At 38.3% G+C, this 12,355-nt stretch overlaps 1 protein-coding gene across 6 annotated transcripts in view; it reads right to left on the reverse strand.

Annotated features, from left to right (window-relative positions):
• Positions 1–3,480: 3,480 nt before the first annotated feature.
• Positions 3,481–12,355, reverse strand: part of nsmfb (NMDA receptor synaptonuclear signaling and neuronal migration factor b) — a 38,529-nt gene continuing 29,654 nt past the window's right edge. For all 6 annotated transcript variants that reach the window (XM_058776933.1, XM_058776930.1, XM_058776932.1 and 3 more), the window contains 2 exons: positions 7,603–7,678; positions 3,481–7,092 (listed from right to left, as the gene is read on the reverse strand). In XM_058776933.1, the coding sequence (XP_058632916.1) occupies positions 6,995–7,092; positions 7,603–7,678 (174 nt within the window). In that variant the 3' untranslated portion in view covers positions 3,481–6,994. The remainder of the gene's footprint in view (positions 7,093–7,602; positions 7,679–12,355) is intronic.

Consider the following 12,355-nt stretch of genomic DNA (forward strand, 5'->3'; position numbering starts at 1 on the left):
ATTTAAAGCCTGAAAAACCCATATATGGAGAAGACTTTGTTCAGGAGCTAGAAATACATGCATGGCAAGCTATTGATCACCTTCAAGGACACATATACGGTAAAAGATACCTGTCCCAAAATACAAAGGAGCATATATGGAATACTGTGGAACAGCTTCAGTCATATATATATATATATATATATGAGTGTAAAAAACAGACATCAAAACCCCTCCAGCAATTTATTTTTGAACAAAGAAAATTCTACAACAGGTGCAAATATTGCTCCATACTGTATAATAGAATTGCAAACGCATTTCTTTCAGCATGTTGGTACGAATTAAACTGAGGTACGACTTGAAATTATTTTTGGTAATCAACGTGTATATAATCCACAGACTGGTTTATTTAATCTGACGCCACTCAAAACAAAGTACACTCATTTTACAACTTGGCTGTTTTAGCATTTGCCAGTGTCAACAAAAAGTATTCTCGTATCTTCATAAATTTAAGGTTGAACCACTGATGACACATTAACTATTTTAACAATGTCTTTTACTACCTTTCCGGGCCTTAAATGTGGTAGTTGCATTGCTGTCTGTGTAGGGTCAGACATTTTTTGGATTTCATCAAAAATATCTTAATTTGTGTTCCGAAGATGACTTTGAATTTTTAGGTGAACATCATTTACCTCAGCTTTAAATTTCATCCTCCAGCAACAGCAGTGTGAACAAATCACTTGGGTGAATGATTCAATGAGTCACTCATAAAGAAAGTCACGTTTCATTCCTGAGTTGCTTTGATGCCTTGATGACATGGAGTTGATGAATTAGCCTCAAGAGGGCACTGCCTTCGAAATAAGACACAGCTAATGACTCATAAATATCAGTAGTCTTGGAATGTGTCTTATCCAAATTCATCAAAATTTATTAGGTCTTATTCTTTGCAGTAATTGTTAATCTTATCTATCTCTAAAAGTAAGGCTACAGTCAGAGAGCTGGCACAGCAAGTAAGCAAGATTTTTCCTGAAAACAGCAAATATTCACTGTCATCAGTTTGGTTCATTATCAATGTGTACAGACATCACAATGGTCCCCATGGTCATATAATGTGAAACAAAATGTTATATAACAGCAATACATAGAAAATCTATCTTCTATCTACACACCAGCCTCCACAATCACCTGTGGCATTATTATTATCACTTAGTGAAGCAGAGCGGGGTCTAGCGTTCTCTAGTTCCACATAATCATGATGGATGCACTGGGGCAATGCACCCGATAGCTCCCTTCTCCCATCAGCACACATTCCCCTAATCACTTCAGACACCAAGATGCTCGAGCCAGTCACGCCTAATAACCCAACTAGAAATAGATGATGCAATGTTGCCTCTCTCTACTGTGAGTGAATGTCAAGCAGTGATTGCTGTATGCAGTAGGAAAAGTCATGAAGCTTTGCTTTCCTCCGCTTGGATTCGGTCACTTTATTATTGCAGCCGTTGACGCATTAGGTTACAGTCCATTGCACTGCAGAATGTCAATGCCATAACCCAACAAAACTCGTAGCTGCCCACCTTGTACACCCAACTGCTCTTCTTGCATCCGCTGCTGCCTAAGCCTGGAGTTCAATCCAATTAACCTTCAAGCTGCAAACATCTGAGACTTTCAGCTAACCCTTATTTTAGCGTGCAGGCATGAGGTGTGGGAAATTCAGACAAGGATAGGTTAATCTAAGCCTCACGATTCTGAGCAGAGGACTGCACCTGCAGAGCCTGAGCTGGGCCAGAGCCATAAGAGCAGAGTGCTTCATTAATCTAATGTTGCTAACTCATTTTCTTTACATATTATCTTTTCTCTAGACTTCGTAGTGTGCACAGGACACACTGACCATTATAGAGATATTACGTGGCGTTTATAGAGAATCCAAGGAAATTTAATTAGAGAATTAGCTTGGAAAAACACAGCATAGCTTTGGTTTGAATCAAGTATGATGCCACTTTATGACTTTTTTCTACCCATATGAGTCACTATTATGAATGTATAATTTTTTTCTTCTTCGTGTCAAACTAACTCAGTGTTTCTAGAAGTCACATTTTCTTGTCTACTTTTTGGAAAAACACAAGAATGCAGCTTCAATCATTTCTGCCTACTGCATTTTGATTAAGCCAGAGGAAATTAATATAATGGAAACTGAAAAAGGAAGATGAATAGAAAATAATTACAAAATTATTCCCTGGGAGTGTAGGTTGATTAGTATTGACTTGACCTTGATTTCACTTGTTTTACATAACATCTGAGGCACTTAAAGATGCATTGCCACAAAACATCAGACATTTTTACATTCCAAACACTTTTCAGACTCCTTTTCCATCATGATCAATAAAGGCACGAAAGCAGTGGGTGGTCAAATATGATTTAGCAGATGTGATGCATTACAGATTCCTGGAAGGTATTTGGGTTTTACACTGTTTTGTGTAATGACAAGACAGAGACTAAGTGGCGTTGTGTCCTTGGTATATGTGGGGCAAATAGCAGCAAGTCCCAGAGAACACATTCTGCTTCTCTCTGGCAGCCTGTACGTGCTTGTGTTGGTCGGAGATTGATCGCTCCCCTCTCTCTCCCTCCTCCATGCCCTCACAAAGAATCAAACTGCTTGACCGGCAAAAACAAACAAACAAAAAAATAAAAATGCAGAGCATTCTCTCTCTCCCTTTCTTTTTGTAAGGCTATTGCTTTATACGTATTGATGATAATGCTTTTAATTACACTTCCATGTTTATATTTTTCCGACTGAATCACAGAATGTTTTTGTGGTGCTGATGAGCTTGTCTGAGTCATTATTTTTAATGAACAAAAAGTCCCCAGAGACCATCAGTTTCTCAACTCTAGTGTAGCAGCACCAATTAAACAGTGCAAGCTGTGATTATGTCATGAGATTTGGCAGAGTGGCCTCCGCTGCTCTTCGGGTCACTATTGGAAACAGGAAACTGAAAAGGAGTGAAAGAGAGGGAGGACTAAAAGGAAAGAGCCAGAGGGAGGTTGTTCTAGATTAGTTCATGCTGTTCAGTGGTTTGTCCAGCATCTAATGAAAGCACACGGCAACAGGCTTTCTGTTCTGTACTGCAGGGAATCTCACCGCAGTTGTTTTGTATTACTCATACTCATACCAGGCCCTTTTGCTCATGAGAGAAGGACTACAATCCCCCTGGACTATTCTCTTCCAGCCCAGGCTATACTTCTATTCGGAGTGTGTGCGATTGCGTGAGCATGTGTGTACCAGTCTATCCATCCACTCCCTGAACTGCTTATCCTACTGTATGTAGAGTGACAGGATGTGTTGTATAAATACCATTTAGAGATCATCACGGATGGATTTAGAAAATGGCAAATCTAAGTAAATGTCACCCATTTTTATTTCTCTGGACACGGCTGATCACATGTTTGCTGAGGGAGATAAATCGCATTCAGGTAAAAGAAAGAAGACTCGAGACAAAATTCCACTTAAAACTGGGTACATTTTACTGTAAAACAGGTTAGGAAACATTTCCAGTGTTCATTGCTGTGAAGAGGTTGTACAAGGAAAAACAAACAGTTGTACAGCAAACTACCTTCCTGAATACAACGTCTCATAGTAAATACTGTGAACACTGAGCTAAAGAGATAGAAACTAGGAGCTTATACTTGGTCTTTTAAAAGTAGCAAATTGACAAGATGAGCTAATTTGCTTAAGAAATATTGACCATTTAACTGAACTAATCACTATAATGTCATATACTGTATTAGGCAATGTAGCCAGACTAAGAAAACCATACATGTTTACTGTCATCACTCTTCAAGACTTTCTAGATATTGTAATATAGGCTATTTAAAGTATTATCATTGCTACTGACAATGCTTAAAAGTGATTTGTTTCACCCGTTAGGCTTTTCAGAAATGAAAAAGACACACTGCAAGTGTGCAAAAAACATATTTCTCTTAAAAACACAATGAGCCAAGGAGTCTAATGGCGCAATCATGATGCTATCAATCATTCAGCATTTAATCTAATCAACCACTCTATATCAAACAGCAGGACGCCAGCTTAGAGACACAGGACAAGAATAATACAACATCAACTAAAATATTCTGTTTTCAAAAGCTGGGAAAAAAAATGTTACATATGAAGCAGTGTAACAGTCCAGACATTTAAAAAATGATATCTTGGTGTAATAATCAGGCTCCTGGAGGCATTTTCTATTCCCAAGCAGGTAACACATCAAAACCATAGCAGAACCATTCTGTTGATGTTTCTCAAATTCTCTTTAATATCAACATATCAGGATTTCAGGTTTGCTTTACAAACTCCAAAGGGAACTAACTGTCATGCCTTATCAATTTTAAAGTTGACCAATTATTAATGTTTGAATTAGCATCACAATAATCATTTAGTTGAACTGCTTCATATCACGATCATTAATCATTTGTACAGTCAACAGAGAGAAACTGCCTGGAGCCTTCAAATATTATTGCCCAAAGCTCAGTGACATCTCATATGTCTCTCTCCATTGTGCTGCAAAGCCAGTGGCCATGGTAAAAATAAAACGGATGCTGCTGGATACATAAACAGCATACAAAGGTATTCAAACAGCAGCGTTCTAGAAGCAGTACAGTGTGTCCTAGAAACAAAGTAGTTCATGTTACAATGTCTATTGCTACAGAAAATAGTTTGGAGAGATGCAAAAGGATGGGTTAGTTGGGAATAAGACACACATGCATGTTTCTACCAACTCTCCTTTCATTTCCTAAAACACAACGCATAACAATGAATATATGAAATGACTTTCTGATGCATGACACAATCAACAAGGCCATATGGCATACACTAAGTATCTTATTGCAAGAGTAGGGAGGTCTTCACACCTGACGTGCCAAAGACCTTCCTGCCAATCCAGATGGCTCCATGATCTTCAGAGCTCTTGCTGAGTCCTTGTGGTTCTCATGTGCCATTGGCTTAATCAGTGACAACACACAAGAAATCAAATGCTACGTTCTATTACACCCATAGATCATATTCATACCTAGCAATTTTACAATCATTATAGCATACAATGACTTTGGTAGAAACAGTGCAGAAATGATTACACAAGTTTAAATGAGCTTGGATAGCAAAATACAAAGCCATATTGAGACATGCAATCGTCTGACCAGTAAAGAAGTGGTCGGGCTGTTTTGACTTGATCTAATCAGAACACACTCGTTCCCTGATGGCCCTACAGATACAGAGATTTTGTGCTTTATTTGATTTTCAGGGCGTCTGCATGAGTGGTCAGAGATGAAAAGAGATATACAAGGTAAACGCAGATGCATCCTTCACATCTCAGTGCCCCTGTCTGCACCTCTAAAGCTAAAACACACTCACAAACAGATATGGATATATGCGTGATTCTTCACATGCTCTCATAACGGCAAATTTCAACTAGAGTTTTATGCTCTAAATATAGCAACATTAGGGATCTTTTTCCTGTTTGCTTCCATCAAATATTGCAATGCCTTCTCATTTTTGTATTATTACCCCAGAAAGACTAACCACATTGCACTTTTTCTATCTGGCAGCTTTTTATGAAATGCTTTAGACTGTCTATTGCACCAGCTGCTGCTGTTTTGCACTTGAACATCCACTCGTGATGATTAAAGATTACAACTATCTACTGTTTTATCTGTTTGGTGCATCCAAAACACACCCACGCACCAACTAGAATGATTCGTGAACATTTTCCTCCACAGAGAACCACTTTAAAGACTAAATGTACTATCCTGTATACTATGAAAAAAAAACTAATCTTGCTATTCAAAACAGGATCACAGTAACACTTAAAGAGAAATATTACAGATACAATTGCACTTTGACTTGTCAGAAATGGAAAATGATCAGTTATCCTCCACCTACAAAGAAAACACCACAAAACAGAGCTCGACATCACGTCAAATACTTACAGATGCATATGACAAACAGACAGAGAAAATGCACAAATATGACACGATCTGAGCGCAAATTCACTAACTGAATAACATTGTCTATATTACTGTCAAAACGAATCAATTTTAAAATCTTATTCAATCTTATTTGAAGCTAAAGGATAGAATCCGCCGATCTAAAATGAGCTCCGTTTACACATGCCTTAATGTTACACATACAGTACATGAGTCTATAGAAATCTAAAACTAAACACACAAAGCTCCTGATACAGATATAAAGTGTGTGTTATTTCAACACCACTCAGGTAACTCAATCATTCAGAACAGCTTTCTATTGAAAAAAAAAGTTTTGCTTTCCTCTTCTCTCTCTATCTAAAGATGGTAAAGTACAGAGGGAGGCCAGTTAAACGAATGAAACCTGAGTTATATTCCCTCTAATGAATCCTAAAAAACACCATTAACAACTATAACAGTGCAATATTATGCTGAAAGATAAATTACAGTAGTTCTTTTATAGAGTTCGAGTGAATATGTACATACAACAGATATGTAGTTCCACAGTTTATCCTGCATTTGTAGATAGTGAATAACACAATAACCTCAAGGCGTTTTTCACTGTTAAATGGCCTTGTTTCACTGCCCCTGCTAGTTAACCACAAAAACAGCTACTCAAAAGTACTAAAAACAAATCTGTTCTTGTTTTTCCTCCTTAACACAGTTTTTTTCAATTCTCAAAGAAACTGAACATTATTTTCTAAACCTCTCACAGGTTAAAAGTTAAGACCTGCGGAGATCTACCGAATGTTTCTCTTTCAAGCTGAAAGCTCAAATGGATGGGGTGAAGACAGCACCTAACAGTAATGGCTGCTTCCCCTCTTGTTACATCTGAGGGCGGAGAATTGGAACATCTTCTCAATGTCAGCCATCCTCATCCTCATCCACATCTTCCTCCTTCCACCTCAGGGCTTTTCCGCCCAGGCTCTCTCCGGAGGGAACATTGCCGCGTGGGCCCTAAAGAAAGCTACCTGCCTCTTGGGCTGCTTAAACCAACGACACAATGTCACAGAAGGTCATCGTAGTCGAGAAGTTTGGAGTGCTGGCGGCTCTTCCACAAGCGGTAGAGGCGGAAATCGAAGTACATCTCGATCATCTCCTTACCTGAGTGTGTAGAGAGCACAACATATTTAGCTCTCCTTAAAATATCTGACCATGAAATAACAGGCAGCATGTCACACATCTACCGTACCATCCGCTGAGTAAAATAGATCTACATTAGGAGGCCTTTCTAGGCATTTGTGGGTGTTTTAAATACAGTTCTCTATTTAAAATGGTGGTAATTATCCTCAACAGTGCGAATCAAGCTGTGTAGTCCATAGGGGACAAAAGGAGATGGAAGAGGAGGGAGGGGGCAAGTCGGCCTCCTCCTGGGTCCAATGAAAAGACAGAAACAGTGGCGGAAGATAATGAGGTTTTAATTGGAGAATAATTACTGTCAAATCAATAGCTGTGGCATGGATGAGAGTTGGGGTCAGAGTTCACGTGGCACATGAAGGTTTGTTGAAATGCATGTTCCGTAGTTTGTTTACTCTATGTGTTCCAGAATATGTGATTAGTCATGACTGTAGTGTGTGTGTGTGTGTGTGTGTGCGCACTGCGCAGTACACTCACCCTGAGCTGACAGTTCCAGAGGAGACTTAAACTCAATGGCATGAGGTTTCATCAGTCTCTTGAGGTTTTGAAAAAGCTGAGGAAGAGAGAAAGTTTTGCTGTTTCACTACTTTTCACAGTTCAAACTAGCAAAAGACCATTAGCATTACTCACAATATTCCCAATTAAAAACAGACATTACAGATATATTTACACCTGTTTTAATGCTGTTTCAGGTTAAAGGGGTGGTTGATTGCAATTTCACTTTTTTAACATTAGTTAGTGTGTAATGTTGCTGTTTGAGCATAAACAATATCTGCAAAGTTGCAGCGCTGAAAGTTCAATGCAAACAGAGATATCGTCTTTTAAAATTCTGTAAGTTTAATGCCTACAAAAACAGCTGGTAAGGGACTACAACAAACTACTTCCCGGGTCTGATATGTCACGAACCCAGATAAACCCTGCCCTCGGGAACATGTAAGAAGGGGGCGAGGCCATGCTGCGCTGCTTTAGAGAAGAGGAAGAGAAAACTAGGGGTGCACGTAAAAATCTATTCATATATGAATCGCGATTCTGTCTTCTAACGGATTCACAAGTTTCAAAATCAATGTTCTAAAACAGCCGTTCTTAATACTGTTCCTCATGTCACCCTGCTCTGCATCTCTCTCTCTCTCTCATTCAGATCGTCAGATCAGCTCCAACAAACTGTTCCAATTATACATTTTCTCATAGCAATGTGCGGTTGCCGTACTGTATTAAAGCTTTAATCAGAATAAAACAGTATATTAAAAGCTAACATAAGCAGTAGCATAATAACAGCGTATCTAAAAGTATGAGACAACAAACAAACAAACATACCATTAAGAGCCGTGCTTGCACAGGTTCTGTGCTATCCTCTTCACTAATATCGGGCTCAAATTAATAAGCAATATAGACGACGCCATTGTTTACAGTACAACCGGAGCACATGCCGCTGAGCTGAGGGGCGGGACATTTAGACGCACGCTCGGCGGTTTAGTGAATCACAACACACTGAGCCAGCTAACCAATCAGAGCCCATCACGTATTTATGAGGGAGGGGCTTCATAAAAACAGGAAATAATCGAGGCGTTTGTCAGAGAAGGGACAGAGCGGTGTGGAATAAAGGTAAATTATGTGAACAATAATGCATTTTTAAAAAAACGAAGCATGAACACATGTTAGACTGCACACCATAAACACAATCAAGCCTAGAAAAAAAACAGTAAACCACCCCTTTAATACTGACACCGATATTTGGATAGCAGAGAGGTTGATAATGTAACTGTAATACATATATACAGGTGCTGGTCATATAATTAGAATATCATCAAAAAGTTGATTTATTTCACTAATTCCATTCAAAAAGTGAAACTTGTATATTATATTCATTCATTACACACAGACTGATATATTTCAAATGTTTATTTCTTTTAATTTTGATGATTAGAGCTTACAGCTCATGAAAGTCAAAAATCAGTATCTCAAAATATTAGAATATTACTTAAGACCAATACAAAGAAAGGATTTTTAGAAATCTTGGCCAACTGAAAAGTATGATAGTGATAGTGGCCTTCAGCTCATCTGCATTGTTGGGTCTGGTGTCTCTCATCTTCCTCTTGACAATACCCCATAGATTCTCTATGGGGTTCAGGTCAGGTGAGTTTGCTGGCCAATCAAGCACAGTAACACTATGGTCATTGAACCAGCTTTTGGTACCTTTGGCAGTGTGGGCAGGTGCCAAGTCCTGCTGGAAAATGAAATCAGCATCTCCATAAAGCTTGTCAACAGAAGGAAGCATGAAGTGCTCTAAAATGTCCTGGTAGATGGCTGTGTTTGCTGTGGACATCAGAAAACACAGTGGACCAACACCAGCAGATGACATGGCAGCCCAAATCATCACTGACTGTGGAAACTTCACACTGAATGAAATGTAAAATTTACTTTCATCTGAAAAGAGGACTTTAGACCACTGAGCAACAGTCAGTTCTTTTTCTCCACAGCCCAGGTAAGACGCTTCTGACATTGTCTCTGGTTCAGAAGTGGCTTGGTAGCCCTTTTCCTGAAGACGTCTGAGCGTGGTGACTCTTGATGCACTGACTCCAGCTTCAGTTCTCTCCTTGTGAAGCTCTCCCAAGTGTTTGAATCGGCTTTGCTTGACTGTATTCTCAAGCTTGCGGTCATCCCTGTTGCTTGTGCACCTTTTCCTACCCAAATTCTTCCTTCCAGTCAACTTTGCATTTAATATGCTTTGATACAGCACTCTGTAAACAGCCACACCTTTCAATAATGACCTTCTGTGACTTACCCTCTTTGTGGAGGGTGTCAATGTTCGTCTTCTGGATCATTGCCAAGTCAGCAGTCTTCCCCTTTAAAGAATCCCATCTCCCCCATCTTTGTTCAAAGAACAAGAGATACCCAGAATTTATACTGTAGGGATGGTCATTTATTTAAACTCAAATGTAAATATTCTAATATTTTGAGATACAGATTTTTGACTTTCATGAGCTGTAAGCTCTAATCATCAAAATTAAAAGAAATAAACATTTGAAATATATCAGTCTGTGTATAATGAATGAATATAATATACAAGTTTCACTTTTTGAATGGAATTAGTGAAATAAATCAACTTTTTGATGATATTCTAATTATATGACCAGCACCTGTATATTTGATACATAACATCATGTAATAAATGCAAATGAAATATACACAAAATGATGTGATTATTTCATTTGATTATATACTGTACACGCAATATTTAATATTTTAAGTAATAATAATTATTATTATGATTATTATTGACTTAAAATATCAAATATTGTGTGTATATATAACAATAACAATGACAAGTGTTCAATAATAATAACTTGCTGTTTTAATAAAAAAATATATTTTAATGCTTTACTACTTTGGTTTTATTATAATTACAGTTATTATTCATGTGTATAGTTAGCAATAATAACAATAACAAGTATTTCCTAATAGCAATAATTTGATAATTTATGATAATATAATAATTTCGACTAATTTAGTTTGAACTAACTTCTTTGTCTGTACATTTCAAAATATCCAAATATCAGTCTATAACTGCTATAAAAATCTATGACTGTTTAAAGCTAACCAAAGTCTTTATCCGAACCTTCACTCTGATCGACTTGATAATCTGATTGACTGCTAATAGGAGCCATACAGTGATGAATGTGCATCATAAACCAGAGGAAGCTGAACAGGGCGACCTATGAAGCATTAAACCGAGTGGCCTGTGGTTCTGTGATTGACCTCCGCTAGAGGGGGTCTGGTAGTGTCAATGAGAATCCTTCATGTCAGGACAAAGCCTGTCAGAGTGCATTAATTGCCTCCTGCTATTCCCCTCCCAATCCTTCGACTTCTGTTTCTCTGGTCACTGTCAGTATAATCTCTCATCTGGGCATCTTTTCTAGAAGCTATTCTCCACCTCTCTAATCGATCATGAAAGCCACAGAAAGCCTCATGAATCCATGCTCAGCTAATCAATCTCTTTCCATTGTAGTGAAGTAAGGGGTGTCTGGCTCTTCAGGCTATTTCATCTTCTTTCATCGTGATACACACATATGACACACCTGTAAAAATCATAATAAATTTACAGCATATTAGCAGCTGAAATCAAATTAACAACAGCAAAAACAGGACTCATGAGGAACTGGCTCAAGCTCATGGTTTGATGAAGCTCAGCTCAGCAAATTAGTCTCTTCCCTTTATTCAGTATAAAATTACATGTGCTCAGGCAGTCGTTACAAGCTTATTAGCTTTCTGGTATAGAACACACAAGACATATGGCCAGCTGCTGCTGCCTTGGCACAGCCAATAGAAAACAAATCACAGAGACACTGTATTACGGTTATCTGATGCTAACACAACAACCAAAGCGCACACACACAGGGGAAAAAAAAAAAATCACTCTTTTGAAGTGGATCTTTTAAATGAATTTGATACAGGTCATAAAACCAGTCCGAATGATTTGTTTACAGACTCGCATGGCCCACTTATGACACTTTTGTGGTGCTTTTGTATCTTTTATGAATTATTGTTATTGCATGTGAATACATACAATATTTAAATTGCATACAGGTTTGGAATGATAGCAATTCAAATAATGCAGGGATATTCCCTTAAACACAAAAAGAAGGCACAGAGCTGTTGGGCTGCTTGGTGCACCTGGCCAGGCTCTATATATAGCAAGTTCACTCAAGCTCTTTCTCTCCCCTTCAGAAGTAGCAGGGCAGTGCTGAGAGGACCATAGGGGAAAATTGCTAAATGCAGCGAAAAAGCTTCTCTGTTTCTTTTTTTTCCCTTTACTTCAGTTATGTTCTCTCTGTTTTCATAAACCGCCTGGATGAAATGTTCATGTGGAAGAAATTCTACTCTAGTTTTGTGCATGGTCATGTGTGCTTCAATCAGGCACTGTGTGCACTTCAATCAAGAGACTGCATCCAAATTTGTTTACAAAGTGTCTGCCATACAGGTGCACCACAGTGCTGTCAACGTTCAGCGTTGAAGAATATTAACTATGCTTTAAAATGATCTGTGTGACTTGCATATTGGAATACTTTGCATATAGGTGTGGAAAGAGAGAGATTTTGTCTCTGCGGTGCACAACTCGCCAGCGAATCAGACAAAATACGCGTTGGAGACATTACAGCATTATTTACACTCATAAATATGCACCTGCACTCCTTTATCATTCAAAACAGTGAATGAGAAATGTGAGTGCATT

Source organism: Onychostoma macrolepis, chromosome 05 (genome assembly GCF_012432095.1).
Source record: "Onychostoma macrolepis isolate SWU-2019 chromosome 05, ASM1243209v1, whole genome shotgun sequence".
NCBI classification, from domain to species: Eukaryota; Metazoa; Chordata; class Actinopteri; order Cypriniformes; family Cyprinidae; genus Onychostoma; species Onychostoma macrolepis.